The sequence below is a fragment of the Strigops habroptila genome, chromosome 5 (assembly GCF_004027225.2).
Source record: "Strigops habroptila isolate Jane chromosome 5, bStrHab1.2.pri, whole genome shotgun sequence".
In the NCBI taxonomy this organism is placed as follows: Eukaryota; Metazoa; Chordata; class Aves; order Psittaciformes; family Psittacidae; genus Strigops; species Strigops habroptila.
Genome location: NC_044281.2, coordinates 63,212,155 through 63,230,878, shown reverse-complemented (window position 1 = coordinate 63,230,878; position 18,724 = coordinate 63,212,155). Strand labels below are relative to the sequence as shown.

The following is an 18,724-nucleotide window of genomic DNA, read 5'->3' as shown; positions in this document are numbered from 1 at the left end:
AAGAAAATTAAATCCAGATTTCCTGGGTAGAACAAAGCAAATGTTTAGGTTTTGGTTTGCTACGTGACCGAGAACAAATTAAGGAAAAAAATGAGTTAACCTAAAACCATTTCTTTCCCACATTTTAAAAATAAACACCTAAATAAAAAGTATAGCTATTTTAGGTTTTTCAAACCACCTAATTCCATTTTTTGTGTTGTTTTTTTTTTTTGCTCTTTAAATATCCTCCTTCTTATTTTCTTCATTGTTATTAGATCATTTGGTCAGTTTTCAAATCCAGAACCCCGCAGGAGGTGTAGCTTTGAAAATAGACATTATTTTTTTCCATCTTTTATATTTGTTTTGGCCTGAACTCCCCAGTCCTTCAGTGACTGCTTTTCTGGAAACAAATAGTTCAAGGTGAAAAAAGTGTTCACCCCAGAAATCTGCCCATCTTGACATCCTGGTTCCACAGTGCCAACCTAACACCACAGGAGCAAATTCTGCCAGACTGAACCAGAACTGAGTACCGAGTCCGTCCCCAGGACCTTTTCACACAGCTCCTCCATTTGGAAAATATCAAAGCAGCTCCCAGATCACTCGAGTGGATTTTTTGTCATCCTTCTGCAGGCGTTTGACAAGAGGAAATAGCTGACTTAGATGACAACAGGAAAAGTCCCACATCCTTGACTCTAATAAGGATAGTAAAACCAAACTGTAGTAGTTTGCCATCTCTTGGGACAGCCGTGACCTCCGGAGAAACTGCTGCCCCAGTGCTATGATTGTTAGACACCTTCCACAGGTTTTCTCCCCAAACTCATGTATTTTTCTTGCTCTCTAAAAACTCATTAGATCCCACAAGAAATGCACAATGTGACACTATTAAAATAGAAGCCAAGAGGCTGGAGGAGGAGCTGGAGATAAAAAACTAACTTTCCTTTTAGAAATAGAACAAGACAGGCTCACAAAGAGGCAGTGTTTCGGAGCCAAGGAGTCTTTTCTGAGCCTCCTTGTTTAGTTTGAGGAGATCAGTTCTAAGACAGCAAGTACAGTTATTGTATCTCCCAGAACTCGTTAACCCTGTATGGCCCTGGCATTTAAAAGAAAAGCTCAAGCCACAGATACATTTCTTTGTAGCTTCACTTTTTTTCGGTGGCAAAGCAGGGATAATGACCAATGCAAAGAATTGACACTAAGCCTTTTCATATATTGTGCTGAAAGTAGCTACATCAGAATAATAGTATCTCTAAGCTACACATCTGCCTTAATGACCTTGGATTATTAAAAATGAAAACATTAAGAAAAGCATTCTTGTCCCCTTTTTGGTATTCTTTGTTCTTTGCAGTTTGCTGTGGTTGGGCAATGGAGCCAGTCAGGACAGTTTCATTTCCTGCTGGTTTAAAACCATTTCATGTTTTGTTTTTAATATAGAAACAAATGGTTGTTGTGGGATAGGTTCGCAACAGTGCAGGCAGAAATTATTTTAATGCAACCCTCAGTTTACATAATTGGTGTGATTTATTTATACATCATGAAAATATTTTACCTTTTAAACACATTAAAAAAAAGCTTGGCAGCAAACCTAGGTTTTGGACTGAGTAAATGGAACAGAAATCAGGAAAATCAGCAAACCAGAGTCTTTTTGTAATCTACGCAAATGTAAATCCAGAGTGATTTTACCAATGGTAGTGACATTCATTTGGATGTGTAAAATGATAATGTCTGTTATTTTGTTATTCTTGTGTGGGCAATAGCTGAGACATCTTAACTTTCATTAAGGTTTTAGCCCAGTTTGAGTATTTTATTCTATTAATATAAAGAGAATGTTTCATTATGCAAAAGAACCTGGAGAGGAACAGCAACTTGGGACAAATTATTTAAGATTCAGTGAAATCAGTGTTGTCAGTGTTATGACTATGGAGACCCTGGTTGGATCCCATTATGGGATGTAACTCACCAGCACAGAACAGAAAGGTCCCCACAACCATACTGCCTTAATCTTTCCCAGGGTCCCAGGTGTGATCAGATGCATCTGAGAAACAAGTGCTTACCAAGTCACCCGCACTACAGTAGTCATCATAACTAACTGCTATACACTCTCCTCCCACCCCAGCTGTAACTTAAGATTTCTTTCATTACCAGTTAAGCAAATACAATTTTATTTCACGGTAGTTGCAAGTTAGGAGCACTGCACAGTTACCACAGCTCAGCTGACACATGGTGACAATCACTTGAACCTGACTGTGTATCCAAACCCTAAATATTCAAAGCAGGATTTATGACCTAAGGCTTTCGAAGATGCTAAGGGTAAAAAACCCATGTGAGCTTATTCAAGTCACCTAACCCAATTTGTGCCTGTGGCCCTCAAGGAGAGAGAGGTACAAGCTCATCCTGGATGAAGCAGTGGGTCATACATGTTTTTAAGGAATAGGTGCTATAAAATGAGTCTTGTTTATACTTGTCACTTTGCATTTTCTGCCCCAGGACAGATCACACTGCTGAGTTTCTCAGCTTGTACGGTTGAAAAAATGCAAGACCCAGAGCATGTCCAACCCCTGTAAGAAGTTTTTCAGTATATCCCCAGGTCAAAATCAAAGTTGTTGGGCCAGAGCATGTCCAACCCCTGTAAGAAGTTTTTCAGTATATCCCCAGGTCAAAATCCAAGTTTTGGGCAGGGACTCTCACAAATAGAAGGTGATGTGTTTGAATGAACTCACTGGAATGAACTGTCTTTCCCTGCATTGCCTTCACTTTTCCCTCACATACGGGCCTCTGCTTTGCAGCTCTGGGGAGACAGTTACCAGTGTGACAAGCATGTCCCCTCTACAGCCCAAGAAGGTAAAGAAAAAAAAAGAGAAAGAGAAACTGGAGCAGCCACCAGCCATCCCAGCAAAAGGTATGAAAACAGAAATGCAGAGGTGTTTCAAATCCTGAGCACAACTATAGCGGGACAGCAGTGTGGGATGTGACCTGTGCTCACTCCCATCACTGGAGGAAGAAATGGTCTGTGCCTGCTCCTGGGACCAGGATTTTGCCTCCCTGCAGCTTTAGCTATTGAAAAGCTGGTCAACAAGTCCAAACAAAAGAAAGATCTCACCTCCCACTCTCTGAGGAGGGAGAAGAACCTCTGTAACAATATTCAGGCAAGATGAAATTTCATGTTGAATATAGACTGAGGGAAGTCAGCACACTGCACTCTTAAAAATTCAGGTCACTTGAGAAGTCAGGCAAGCTGAGCAGATAAAGATCAACCTCTTGGGTTGATCTTGGGGACCTCACTTTCAGAGAAGATTTGTGATTGCCCCAGGGGTCAGTCTCACAAACACACGGGTGTACTTTCTGAGCTCTACTGCCAGTGCTGAGCCACTGGGAGAGAGGAGGGAAAGGACCTGAAGGTTTACTGTGGGTTAGATCCCAAGTGGTCATTTCTCAAGGGGTATACTTGTTCTGGATTCTGCACACAAATAGCATGTTTTGCATATCATATTCATTAATCCTATGATTTTTTCTAATTCATAAACCCTATGCTTAATTTTTAAATGTTACCTGAAATATAGTTAAACTCTGGTAGAAGTACATCTGTTTGCTCCTAATCCGCTATTAATCTGCTTTAATTATAAACTGCTAATGTATATATTAAAAATTATAATGAATGATGATATAAAATGATCCCTTAATATTTATTTCTGTAGCTCCAATAGCCAATAATTTTCCTAAGCCCAAGCTCTTGAAACCTCAAAGAAAATTGATCCTGGTAAGTAATTTTCTATGACATTAGTTTCTCCATGTTCTTCTCTCTCAATAGAATGGTTGTAATGTTGCCAGAATCTAGGTTCAGAAATTATAAATTGGCTTAAAAAATAGTACAAGTAATTTTTTTTTTTTTTTTTTTTTTTTTAGGTAATACTTTTTAAAGTAATTAATTATCTTGCCTTGTTTTTATTTTTTTTATTTTCACTTTGAGCATTAGGTTACACTGCTTGATGTTTTCCACCTTTCTAGCAGTCATCATGTCTACAAATGCAGCCTGTTCTTAAATGCTAGTGATTCTTATATGCCTCTGGCAGCTGGTGCTTTGGAAAAAATACCAGTTACTGACGGAATCACAACTGTACTGGTCACACTGCTTTTGAGACTTTTTCTCAAGTCAGAAATGGGGAGCCTGATTCTACCCTACTGTGGTGTAAGTCAAGAATAACTGAATTGCAGGAGTAAGATGTATGTGTATAGCTCATATTAAGGAAAAAACCCCTCACATGTCAGTTTCTGTTTGATAGGAATTTCTGTTTGAAAAAAACCCATGCAGATCTATGCCAGACAAATCAAATAGATGGAGTGGTGCTTCTCTGCTTTAGTAACAAAGCAATACCTGAACAAGACATCCAGGGCTAATAGAGTTTTATACCAACTAACTTCAGCTGCCTTTATAAAGAGGGTGGTCTGCTAGGCTTCCTATATAGTCATTAGAAAGAGAGGTGAGTGAGAGGAGCCTGATGCTGCTACTAATTCAGACTAGATGCTCTGAATTGCCTTTTGGAAATCCTTTCTTCTCCGGCAATAGAGAAAGCCCAGAGTGAGTAACTCCCTAACTTTGATGAAGTTGGGTGAAATTATATGCCTAAAGTTAAGCCATGTGAATAACTTAACAAAAGCCCCTGTGATGACTTGACTTTCAGGTGAGGGTTAGACTTGGGAACGTTCCCACCAATTGTCAGTAAATAACCTCTGCCATTTTAAGCATGGTCAGGCTACAACCCAGGATACCTGGCAACTTCAGAACAGCTCAGCTAAAATCTTAGGCGATATTGCTGCTTGGGTATGAAACTCATGTCTCTTCGTCCTGTGGGTATTGCGCCTTGCTCAGGCACTGCTCATGCAGGTCAGGTTTCAGTAGTGGCAGAGGTAGAGTTCTCAAAGTCCATCATAAAACCTTTATATCCAGGTAGGTAACTGTGTCAGGCCAAAGCTATGCTAATAGTACAAAGACACAGATGAGAGCACTTGGCATCAGGGGATGACAGCCACCCTTTGCTGTGCACACACTGCATTAATCACTGCACCCAGGCACACAGCTACATCAGAAATCAGTCTTCAGCTCTCCTAGGAAAAGCTCTCTTCAGCTAAAGCACTCAGACTCTTCCTGCAAGTCAATAAAGCACATCAACACATGCTGAACTTGAGGTAAATCTGTTTCCAGATGCTTTTTCTTTCTGGAATAAATCCAAGGATATAGGCCACAAATAGCTGTTGGCTCTTGCCTTCTTCCTATGCAACCCCAGTCAAGGTTCAACCTCTTTGAAGGTGAGGAGGAATAAGCCTTTTCAAACAATGAAATCAGCTTTGCATTCCCTAGCATGACTGAGGATCCACACGCTGCCAGCCAGCAGACTCAGTTTAGTGCCTTGTTGTTGGACTCAAGTCTGGCAGCTGTTTCCATATGTTGCTCTTTCCCCTTTCATATTCACCTCAGAGTGCATCCGGAGAGACATCGCAGCCTGCAGAAAACACACGATCTATGGATGTTAGTTTTAAGTCAAAAAGTAACCAAAAAAGTATTATCCAAAAGATTTTCAAGACCCAAACTCACCCATCAATAAAGTGCAATAAAGGGCAAAGTAAACTAAAACCAAATCAGTCTATAAGGCACATTCAGCAGCTGAGCAGGACACTCCCCAGAGCTGTTTCCCATTTCTGTTTCCTCTTGCCTCCCTTTACAACATGGTTAAACCTCCACGGTTTGGTATTAACAGTAAAAAAAAAATTTTTTTCTGCTTTTAAATGATTTTTCAGTGAGGAAATGAAACTAATTGAAGCAAAAGAAGTTTCAACAAAGATACAAAATGGTAATAAATACAGAGAAAAAGTCACATCAAATTCATTTAAAGGAAGCATTTTATTGATTTTCAGCAAACTTGCCTCCCCATTTTTTTAAAAATCTGCAGATTTTAAATTCTTTGTCTGCTTTGGGGCAAAAAAACCCCAAACAAAACAACCATCATCCCGCCAAATCTCTGCAGGTTAAAATATTTTTTTTCCAGCTATAACTATTGCACAGCTGGTGTCTGCACTAGGTCTTTTTTTCACTGATAGTTACTAGGGAATGGTCACTGCAAAGACAGACTCAAATTGCTGTGTTTCTGGATGGCCTCTGCAACATCCCTGTGCAACCCAAGGAAGGTACCACAGCAGGGCACAAGGAGAATATTCTAGAAAACCTAAGCAAACAAGTGAGAGGATAAGGGAACATTACAAAATAATTCCAGTGTTTTGGGAAATTTTTTGTAATAACCTAAATACCAGCAAAATTATTTCCAGAGGACATGTGCTTCTGGTTTCTTGAAAGATGTTTATAATAAGCTAGAGAATTTCTTTTGCTGTTAACGTGCTAGAGTGGGTTGCAGTATAATTTTACAAGAATACAATAACCTGGATAAAATATGGACATAATCTCAATGAAAATTAAAAAAAAAAGAGAGAAAGCCTAATATTGTGTTCAATTACACAGCCTTGAGTAAAGTCTTTTAAAAACTCTGCTTAAGTCATATTGCTTTTGCTTTAGCCAGAATAACAATTCTATGCTCCCCTTGTTGCAAAAATATTCCCCATCAGTGTCATTCTCTATTAGCATCAATGAAAAATGTGTACAGATCGAAGGAAATAGAGATGCTGAAATGCAAAAAGGGATGGGTTTTATAGCATGCAAGAAGCACAGAGAGTCATTAGGAAGAAGAAAATTCCAGGGGCCCACAAATTCTGCTCTCTAAGGGCTGTTCTGCTATAGCCTTAGCCCTTTGAGTTGGCAGAGATGAATCTTAAACTTCCTCAAACAAATTTTCCAGTAAGCCTTTCATTGCCTCCTAGAGATTAGTTGTCATAGCCCAAGAGTATCAGTTGCAGAACATCATCTAAATGAAAAGGTTTCAGTGTCTTTTCAGGAAGGTTTGCACCACCAAGGTTAGGAGCTCCTGTGTGATTCACAAGAGCCAATGGAAGGGACAGCACTTCATCTTGCAATCTTTACTTACATGAAATTTTTGTTGACTTCATCATCTGCACACTAAATTTGAAGGGGAGGAATACCTGCACTGATAAGACAGGCTATAGCAAATCTTCCCAATTCTGTTGCTGACTTATGTGGCCTCTGCTAAACCATATAATCAGCCCACTTTGAAATCAGGGAAACATACCCTGTGTTAAAAATGATCTTAGTTCTTCAAACATGTTGTACATGTAAAGCACACAGTACATAAGAGTTGGCTTCTGCTGTTCCTACACTGAGTAACCTCTTTACTGGAGTGTATCTGGCTTCTTGTGTTCCCCACCACAGAATACATATCAGTCCTGTGTGACTTGTGAAGCAGAGGGCTTTCAGTGAGGGTAGCTGACCTAATTAAGGGAAGCATCCTTTTACCTTCAGCTCATACAGCATAGACAGGGTTATTTATCTCAGAATTGACTCGATCACCGGTGGCCCAGCGCCATGTGATCACTGAGATTTTCTTTTGATGATGATAATGATGTAAAAGCTACGTGAGAAACAGGAAGGACTTATGGTTATCAGATGGAGGGAAATTTCTGGAAGTAATTTTGTTTACTTTAGGTGAAAGCATGATCTTTGGCACCCATTCTACCTGCCTGCCTTTTTCAGGCACCACCTCTATGTTTTATGCTGAGATTTGCAAAGCCAGCTCAGAGATCTGGATTCCCAGGTGTTTACAGATGTAACAGAAGTGGGGAGCTCAGGTTTCTTTCTGCAGTTTTGAAAATCCCATCTTAATTTACTTTTTAGGCTACATGCTGACAGTGTGGAAGCCACTGCAGGACAGGATAGTCCCTGCACTGAAAGCGCTTACTCTACAATGAGTAATATGTCTGAAAGTCTGGAATTTGCAGGTATTTGGTTCAAAGGACAGCTTCCCTGCTACTGCCATGTCCATAAAGCAGAAGAAGGGTGTTGAGCAATAACTTGACATAAGTTTCACCTGTGGAACTTAGAAGGCTGTGACTTGGCCTCATCATCTGCATGTACTCAGCAAAATCAAGCTTTCAGCATTACACATTTGGCTCAGTCTTCTACATCAGTGTATACTCCTGAATCAAGCTATGAAGACAGGTGCCCCTAAAGCTGCCCAGAAGCTTAAATTTCCTTTACCTGAAAAATTTATGTGTCAGGAGTGCATTTACCATTGTACAACAAAATAGCCAGATCCGCTGTACATCAGAATCAGTGACCATGCAGTCCTCTTTGGAAAGGGGTCTAGATGGGCGAGTGATTACCATGTCAGAGCTGTGAAATGTAAAGAGCTGCTTTGTGTTTTGACTGCTGGGAAATTTGTGCCTTCTAAGCTGTGCTCCAGCCTGTTGTCCCACAGCTTCAGCCTCACAACAAATTTACCCTTTGCAAGATTGTACCTGATGGATGAATTGACTTTTTTCCCTTTTCTCATTTTCATACTAGAATTAAGCACTGCATCATTGAAACCAGTTTTATACCATATGCATAAAGCTAGCTGGGAAAAATGGGCTAATAATTTTTTTGCACAACTAGTAGGATTCCTCATTAGTCTTAACCTGTAGGTATCATTGGCCCTTTCCTAGACAAAGAAAAAGGAACTTAAATACACCTGTTCAGTAATTTCTGGATTCTGGATCTGGAAACAATCAGGTCTTATTTTTCTCCTAGATGACTTTAAATTAAAAGCTGTGCCACCCTCTGTTAGAACAGTTGTTTCCTCCACAATATGCAACAATGGGTAATGATTTAAGTTCCCAATTTCTTAAGGCTTTATTTCTCTCCACAGATGTCATGTAACATTGTACATATGATATACAAAGGAGTGAACATTTTTTTCTTTGACTCCCTGTAAGTCTTGAATATTCCATCGAGTCCACATAATTTCTCTCTCCCCCAAACAAATATTCCTTTTCTTTTTTTCTTTTTTTTTTTTTTTTTTGCAGTCTCTCCTTAGGATCTAAGATGTGCATAGGAACATGAATATTATTTACACATTCATGTTGACACTCAGAACACAACATATTCAAAACTATTGAGATATGTCTGCTTTCCCATTCAGATCACAGGTTGCTATCTTTACCCCCAAGAAGGAAGAGTTTGTATAAATACATAAAATCTCTTGTTGGAATTATGTCAAGACTTGTGTATTTACAAAATCCCACAGCAGATGATTTTTGTGTGATGACACATTTGGAGTAATAAAAGTGTCACCAGAGAACTTAAATTACTTCCTTGGGCCTTTGTGGAGGATAAGAAGAAATCAGACTGATTTCCAGCAATGTTGGTTTAGAATCTGGGAATAACTGCAACAGTAAAAGAAATAAAGCGCTAGCAAAGATGTTCCCTAAAAGCTGTTAAAACAGGCTGGACAAAACTCTGCAGGTTATTTTTAATTCTGTCAAGGAAGAAAGATGGACAGGCTCCCCCTTTAGAGTCACCACCTCCCCTACATTTGTGGGATTCTGTTTCTTTAAAATAAAATCATTCAATGGGACTTAGTATCTTTTTTGTCCCTGACTTTGTTATCATAACCTGTGTGGATTCAATAGCAAAATTCAGATGCAGTGATGAAAGAGACTTCACAAATTGTTGTAGATATTGTTCCCAGGGAGTCTGAGAAGTACTTTTCACTCTAGGGAGTAAAAAATAGGTAACTTAATGGAAAGAACCCATCCTTTTTAACTGATAGTGCCACTAAAAGTCATACTTCCACTTCCCATATTTTCCAGTGTCACATTCCTCAGCTTTGGCACTGGGAAGACGATGTATCCCTTGATATTTCATCACTCTTACTGGCCAGCAGTTCCATTTCTAAGGGGTAAATCATCTTGCAGATCTAGCTTCAGATTTTCATGAAGGTCTGCAGAAGTAATTTTTGAAGTTCCTCTCTCTCAGGGGAATCTCTGGCTCTCTGCCTGCAGTCAGGACATTGACACTGGTAAACACTCAAGGCTCTAAAGAGAAAAAAACCCTCTCTGACATCTGAGTTAAGTTACTACCTTAATGAAGGAGCCATCCAACTAAAGTTCATAAGGTTTGAGCATCAAGTGTATCTATGTCCCTGAGGAGCACTACTGATTCCAGCACAGCTGAAACTACACATTCTAGAGAGAGCAGCTTTCCAGTGTATATTGAAAAACCGGACTGTCAGAGGCTAATTATTTTCTCTCTGAAGCTACAGTGAGTTTTCTCACTATTAACTTTGCAAAATCCTGCCTAATCTGACTACTAGCATTTGTGGTCTCCCCTGGTCCTGATGGTCCAGACAAGGAAATTGCAGCCTGTCTACCAAACATGCAGAATCTTTGCTTCAGCACACTCTTGCCCTCACCTGTGTAACTGACCCTCCGGTGATGGCCAGTCTGGTAGCCAAAGGCCATCCCCTCCCACAACTTCAAAAAAAGATGCTTACGAAAAGGAGATATGCAGAGGAGAAGATGGGCAGGCCCTTTTCCTTAGGCTGCATGCGGTATGCAGTTTCCTCCCATCTCCGCATTCATGCAGAGAGAAGCAGCAATCTGTCCCTGTGGCCAAAGCCCATCCAGTTGGCCTGGAGAGTCCTGTCTAGACACTTTCTGTCTAAGTGTGTTCAGGCAGTGACACAGGATGCTCCTAAGCTGTGCCATGTGGACAATATCTGCTTTTTTTCCGTGGAGCTCTTTACCAGGAGTGACTACAAAACAGGATGCTTCTTAAATATGAAAGAGAAAAGGCCAAAGACTCAAGTTTGGTTTTTGCAAGAGAAAGGGAGAGAAAAAATGGTAGTTTCGGCATGTGCTTGTAAGAAAGAGCTATTTCATGGCACTGGGGAAGGGCTGCTTTGTGCTGTGGAGTAACCTGAAGAGAAGTACAGTTCTTAGGGACTGGATCAAATGAACCTCTCCACCACCTCTTGATGCTGTACCTTTCCCATTTGCATTTCCTACAGCATCCCCCTGGCACCACAGTGTGCACCAAACAGCAGAGCATGGCCAGTCCGCAGGTGGCAATTGGCCATGTACTGGCAATCAAACCAGCAAACATATGCATAATTGGCATGGTTTTATCCTTGCTGACCTAATCCATTCACCCATGACAAAGGGCATGCCAGTAAGCGTGGGGTTTCATTTTCAAGTGTTGCTGCAGGAAATTGGAGTTACTACAAATATTATGAAGCTCTGACTGGAACTTGGGATATAAGGTTGTTAGATTCAGAAAACCCAGAGCTGAAAATTATATAGAAAACAGTTTTCTTGCCCTGGTCCCATGTTAAAGTCATTCTGCGTCATATCCCAAAAACTCCATATCGCATGCGATCATACAGACACAGAATTCCAAGGCAAATAGTAATAGTCACTAAAATATTTAAGATTGAAGTGAACTGGAAAGTGAGCCCTTTTCTGCTTCTTTTTGATAGTAAACAAGAATCAGGGAAATTTTTTAAATTAGAAATTTTTAAATTAGAAATTTACATTCATTTTGTCATCTTCATGATAACTGGTGTGGTCATGGAACAGGGAGATTGCAGAAATCTGTAAGTGCAAGTTGGCATCAGTTGTTTTTCCAGAAAAGTTAAATTTATGAGGTTATTATTTGCTTGTTTTCTTCATACCTAATTGCAAATTTGGATAAAAGTGTTCTTAGTTAAAACTTCAAGAACTTTCAATCTGACAGTACTCACAGTAAGTATCCTTGAGGCTGCTAAGAAACAAACCAGCTAGGCCTAGGAAGAGCATAATTGACATTCCTGGTAATTATGACAAAAATCTGAGTAATTTTCATTCAAAACCCAACCCTTCTGGATAATCATAGAATCATAGAATAGTAAGGGTTGGAAAGGACCTTAAGATCATCTAGTTCCAACCCCCCCTGCCATGGGCAGGGACACCTCGCACTAAACCATGTGGCCCAAGGCTCTGTCCAACCTGGCCTTGAACACCGCCAGGGATGGAGCATCCACAACCTCCCTGGGCAACCCATTCCAGTGCTTCACCACCCTCACTGTAAAGAACTTCTTCCTTATATCTAAATCTAAGCTTCTCCTGTTTAAGTTTGAAGCCATTACCCCTTGTCCTACCACTACAGTCCCTAAGGAAGAGTCCCTCCCCAGCACCCTTATAGGCCCCCTTCAGATACTGGAAGGCTGCTATGAGGTCTCCACACAGCCTTCTCTTGTCCAGGCTGAACAGCCCCAACTCTCTCAGCCTGTCTTCACACAGGAGGTGCTCCAGCCCTCTTACCATCCTCGTGGCCCTCTGGACTTGCTCCAACAGCTCCATGTCCTTCTTATGTTGAGGACACCAGAACTGTACACAATACTCCAACTGAGGTCCCACAAGAGCAGAGTAGAGGGGCAGGATCACCTCCTTCGACCTGCTGGTCACACTTCTTTTGATGCAGCCCAGGATACGGTTGGCTTTCTGGGCTGCAAGCGCACACTGCCGGCTCATGTTAAGCTTCTCATCAACCAACACCCCCAAGTCCTTCTCTGCAGGACTGCTCTGAATCTCTTTTCTGCCCAACCTGTAGCAGTGCCTGGGATTGCCCCAACCCAGGTGTAGGACCTTGCACTTCACATTGTTGAACTTCATGAGGTTGGCATTGGCCCACTACTCACAGGTGTCAAGGTCCCTCTGGATGGCATCCCTTCCCTCCAGCGTATCAACCGAACCACACAGCTTGGTGTCATCAGCAAACTTGCTGAGGGCACACTCAATCCCACTGTCCATGTTGCTGAGAAAGATGTTGAACAGGACCGATCCCAACACCGATCCCTGAGGGACACCACTCGTTACAGTTTTCCAACTGGACGTTGAGCCATTTACCACAACTCTTTGCATGCGGCCATGCAGCCAGTTCTTTATCCACTGAGTGGTCCATCTATCAAATTGATGTCTCTCTAATTTAGAGACAAGGATGTTGTGTGGGACTGTGTCAAACGCTTTGCACAAGTCCAGGTAGATGATGTCAACTGCTCTGCCCCTGTCCATCAGTTCCATGGCTCCATCATAGAAGGCCACCAAATTGGTCAGGCAGGATTTCCCCTTAGTGAAGCCACATTGGCTGTCACCAACCACCTCATTGTTTTTCATGTGCCTTAGCATGCTTTCCAGGAGAATCTGCTCCAAGATTTTGCCAGGCACAGAGGTGAGGCTGACTGGTCTGTAGTTCCCCGGGTCTTCCACCTTCCCCTTCTTGAAAATGGGGGTTATATTACCCTTCTTCCAGTCATCAGGAACTTCACCTGACTGCCGTGATTTTTCAAATCTGATGGACAGTCGTTTAGCAACTTCATTTGCCAGCTCCCTCAAGACCTGCGGATGGATTTCATCAGGTCCCATGGACTTGTGCATGTTCAGGTTCTTAAGATGGTCTCGAACGTGATCCTCTCCTACAGAGGGCCTAAGGTCTTCATTCTCACAGTCCCTGCATCTGCTTTCCAAGACTTGGGTGGTGTGGTCAGAGCATTTGCTAGTGAAGACTGAGGCAAAGAAGTCATTAAGAACCTCAGCCTTCTCCAAATCCAGGGTAGCCAGTTCTCCCGATAGGTTCCGGAGAGGGCCCACGTTGTCCCTAGTCTGTCTTTTGTTTGCTACGTACCTACAGAAGCCTTTCCTGTTACCTTTCACATCCCTTGCCAGATTTAATTCTAACTGGGCCTTAGCTTTCCTAACCTGGTCCCTAGCTTCCCAGACAATGTTCCTATATTCTTCCCAGGGTAATTCCTAACACATTTGTATATTGGACAAACCCAATAAAAACAAACCTATGTACATGCATACTTTAATTTCTTTTAAATATTCACATGATGATAGACTTTGCAGATTGTTTATTAAGAAAAATGTTCCTATAAGTGAGCTCTTTCAAACAGTTGCCCATGGGAAGCCCTGTGGCTGGAATGAACTAAAATTAAACTGGAAGAAATCTGAAGGAGGAATCATTTCGCATTTGCCAGAAGATACACTGGAAAATTATGACTCTTCCTAATGTATATTTCTGCAAAGTATGTGATCCCAAGACGAGAAAACAGACATACAAGATAAAGACTGTATCTAGAAATGTCACATTGGAATAGGATTCTATTTGAAGAAATCATTGCAATGGTATTTTAGAACAGTGATGTAATTTTTCAGGAAAGGATGTTCTAGTCATAGAAATACAACTGACCTCCTAAGTGAAGAGCCAGGATGGAAAGAGAAAGGTGAATGGCTAGTCAGTCATTATCTCTTCCTCTTCTGCCCTAGTATCAGTCCCACCTATAACATCAGTTATTAAAGTCACGCTATCGCTCCAAAAAGGAGGTGGTGGCAGGGTTCCAGGTTTACACTGCCAACACGTTATCCAATCCAAATGAGAGATGAAATCATAGAATTAGTTTTCTTTCCCTGCCTGTTTAGAGGAAAAAAAAAAAAAAAAAAAAAAGGAAAAATTGGGTTTGGACAAACAAACCAGCACAATTAAATTAAACATGTGGTTGATAAATGAAGTACAGAAGAGCGTACAGAATAAAACTCTGGCTACCATAGGTATTTTAAAGAGTTGGCTTCCATGCATTGTTATTACACATCCTTTGCTGAAAACTGTATACCTTTCACAATTTTGAACCTCCTGTGTGTTTCCTCATATTTTCAATCAAATTATTACATACTAGAAATATGCATAAGGGAAATTATTCTACACATTTTATGGTTTGCTGTTGCTTGTAGCAGTAATTGAAGTACCTTTTCCACTTATGAAAGTACTAATTTTATTTGGTTTTATTGCTTTTCTAGATGCAATTATTTATTTAGTGTGTTTTGGCTTTATTAAATTATGTTTACTATAGGAACATCATAAAAATGTATGAAAGCAACACATCAGCCACTACTGCCCAATGACTTGTTTTGGGGAATCTAGTGTTATTTTTCATATCCAAACATAATAGAATAAAGTAAGAATAAAGAGATAATCTACACTGGAAAACAATGCAATTTTGAGATAATATAATAAAACACCTGGACAATATGATTTCATAAATCTTAGTTCTAAAATTTACATGAGCTGGGGAATGGGGTGGCTATTTTAGGACATGTGGCATTTTCTAAATGGAAACATAACATGAAATACAATTAAACAGCAAAGGGGAAAGCATATACAGATTCAGCTTGCCCTGAGCTACTGATTCCTACAGAACAATGAAAATATTTCTACTTCAAAAGATGCACTGGGTCAGTCTTAGGAAGTGTAGAGTTTTACTCTGGTAGTGACCAACAACTTGTTTGTAAAGTTTTATCAGAATCATATTTAGGAGACTTTTCACACTCAGTGTATTATTCTGTGTTGAGTGTCTAAGATAATACCCACTGAAGTTGGCAGCAAAACTCCTATTACCTTCAAATAGAGACTGGATGTGCTATTCTACACTGTGAATAAAGTCTTCAGAATTTGCTGGTGTTACTGTGATGTCCAGCCTCAACTCCTGTGTTTAACATCTGAACTAGCTACTGAGTGGATGGGCACATACAGTGTTGAAATCTCAAGAGGAATCTGTAACATATCACAAAAGGGAAAACCAACTTAAATGCCTAGAAACTGAGCCTACTACTCTTAGGCTAGAAAGAAGAGGAGAATACAAAAATAAAGTATCAGAGCAGTTGACCAAGTTGTTTTTTTCTAACTCTTTAAGCCAAAGCCAGGATAGTACAAATGTCTTTCTAAGCATTGTGGCTCAGCTCAGTCCAGGTACATGAACAAAGAAATGCCTTGCCTGATTTTATTTCTGTTACATACAAGAACAGGCTGGGATCTACAGGAACTCCTTTTATATTATTACACCAGAGAATTCAGCTAAAGCAGAAAATTTTGTGTCAACAGGAGAGCATTTGATAGTGAATGAGGACCAGAAGCTGAGATCAAATAGGAGTACTCATGCAAGAGGAAGGAGGGTGGGAGGGAAGAACATGTGAATAATAAAATGCAAAGATTACAGTCCTGCGGACAGTTAGCCCTGCAAATGGCCTTTCCTCACATGCACAGATCAACTGCCTTCAATGACACCACTTGCAGCAGCAAGCTGCACAAAGTATTTCAGGATTTCTGCAGAGAAGAAATAAGGTTAAATTAATGATGGAAAAGTGTAAACTGATCCACCCAGGGGAAACAAACTGAAATGCAGAGTGTGAGCAACTGTCAAGGCAAAATGAGAGTATCCCAGAGCAGTGCAAAAGACAGGAAGCAGGGGAGCACAGGGACTGATTTCAGAGGATATTACATGTTTATCTTTTTAGCCAGAAGACAATATAATAAGTATTCAAACACATTTCAAGGAAACAGAAATCATTTATGTTAAACCAGAAAGAAATAAAGAGCAGTAAATAAAATATAAAGGAAACTCTTGGAAAATACTGTCATTTTCTTCATTAGAAGATTTAAGTACTGTATGGAAAAATCTTGCTTTATGAACTTTGACTTAGATTTTAGTTTACAACTGAAAAACCCTTTCTTGTTCTCAGAGATGCAACCTTTTCTATAAGGTATAGTCTTGTGTCTGCGAAAATTTGCATGGCTGAAATGTTTCTCGTTTTGTTTCAATTGTCCTTTTTAGGCTTAAACTTGAGGACAGCAGTTATATTCATGTACAACACAGTACCCAAGAAGATAAAAGAACAAATTCTCCAGTTCTCCTTAGCATTTCATCCTTCTTTGGGGAGCACAGACTTTAGTCTTCTACCGACGAGCTGAAATCCATTTAAAGTGCTAGGGCTACACATACAATTCCACAGTAACTCTTTCGCTTGTTGCTACATTTTCTAAGGTGAATTTGATATGAGCAGCCCAACTGATGAGCCAGCACACACAAAGCAACGCAAGACAAGACTTTCCTTCTCTAAGTCCCCATTCTGAATCTGGATGTAATCCCGTCCCCAATAGCAGTACGCAGCTCTTCTGTCACCTATGTGAAATTTTTCAGTTAACTTTCTTGATAACATCTCTCTTAGCTAAGTTTTATAGTTTTAAGTCTAAAACTCAAGACTGCAATGAATTAGACAGCTTTGGTGGTATAGCCTTTGTTCTAAACTCTGAACTCATCTATACCAGGGCAAAAGTGATGAAATCCTATTGGAATGACAGTAACTCAATTTATTCAATTTTGCTGCCTTCTGCATATTTTTAATATGTTTTTTGGTTGTGTTAAGAAACAATGAGAGGTACTGAAAATGGCTGTGATTAGAGATGTAACTGGTCCAAGGTTTACAGCTGGGAAGCAAATTTGGCATACATATTTCAAATTGTGAAATCTGCAATAACTAAAATTAAATCGGGAAATTTAGAATTAAAGAGGCTGAACATTTTGCTAACACACATTTTTCAAATTTACAATATTTGAATTGTTAAATTCAGTGTTTGAGAAACAAGGAGAAATTGGAACTGAATGTGAAAATCTTACTATTTCCTGTTTCTTATTTTTAATATTATTTTTATTTCATCTTCTATGAACTAACTCCAGTGCAGACTGATTAGCAGCATAGTAGAATTATCATATGTGAGAGAAGAAATATAGCCCATTCTACAGAATATTTACATTCGGTGGTAACAACATTATAACTAATTTGTTGGTTCTGTTTCCTAGCCAAAAATCGCAGAGGAGAATTTGACATATGCTGAACTTGAACTTATGAAGCCGATTCAGGAAGCCAAAGGCACTCCCAGCACGACAGTCTACGCACAGATACTCTTTGAGGAGAACAAGCTGTAATAGTTCATGCCTGTATAAATGTCCTTTGTCTGTGTACTATTTAATTTTTGCTGTGCTGTTTATTTATAAAAATCATACAAATATCCTTATTTTTTTATTTCCATTCATGCACTTCTATTTTTCTATGAGACTTTTAAACAAACTGTAATTGAAAGTATTCATAGAAAAAGCAGCTCGTCTACAAGTGGCATTCCAGAGACATCCTTTATAGAGTTTGCCCCCCCGGTTTAAATGGACTGAATTTCCACCTGAGGCATTTTCAATATTAAAAATTGTTCCTTCTTTGATGCTAATGCAACAGGTCCAACTGCAAACATCAACATCTCAGCAAGCCTCAGGAGGAGTACTGGCAGGATCCATGCACATAATCTGCTTCTGAAGACAAAGACCACTGACCAGGAAATTTGTCAATTTAACGCTGGTTTTCCCATAAGAAAAATACTAGCTCAGCAAAGCTGAGATTTTTTTCCTACAGCAAAGAAAAAACTAAAATTACTTTTTTCTGATTTTTCCCCCTCCAGGAATAGTTGTAAAAAGGTTTGATTTCTATATTTTAAAATTCCCTTTCTAAATGACATATTTTTTTAAAAACTTATGTTACTTTTATAAAGTTATTCTTAAATGCTTGAAATCAAACATTTCAAAGTAATCCAGAGGAAACATTCATAGTTAAACCCCAACAAATTTAAGGAAGAATTTTTGTAGCTTGGGAACATTTCCTTTTTTTTTAAATTCTGATTGGGAATAGGGAAAACTTATTAGTGAGTTAAAGACTTCAACAGAACCAGGACTGCTTTTGCCCTTGATTTAAATTGATGCTCCCAGACCTGCAAAAGTTTTGTCCTATGGCCTACATTACTGAACTGCTGATCTAGCGGAAAAATTACAGAGCTTCTCCTTTGGTATGGATCAGAATCCATTAGCACCCTGCTCACTTATTTTGGAGGCTTTCTTTTTGGAAGAGCAGGGCTCAGGAGTTAGGGAAATGAGCCTAATGTGAAAGCACAAAATACTCT

The 18,724-nt window shown here is 39.8% G+C and overlaps 1 protein-coding gene across 1 annotated transcript in view; it reads left to right on the top strand.

Annotated features, from left to right (window-relative positions):
* VSTM4 (V-set and transmembrane domain containing 4) overlaps window positions 1-17,791 on the top strand; it is a 39,596-nt gene extending 21,805 nt beyond the window's left edge. The window contains exons 6-8 of the mRNA XM_030488263.1: window positions 2,763-2,875; window positions 3,672-3,733; window positions 17,583-17,791. Of these exons, the coding sequence (XP_030344123.1) occupies window positions 2,763-2,875; window positions 3,672-3,733; window positions 17,583-17,708 (301 nt within the window). The 3' untranslated portion in view covers window positions 17,709-17,791. The remainder of the gene's footprint in view (window positions 1-2,762; window positions 2,876-3,671; window positions 3,734-17,582) is intronic.
* The last annotated feature ends 933 nt before the right edge of the window (window positions 17,792-18,724 follow it).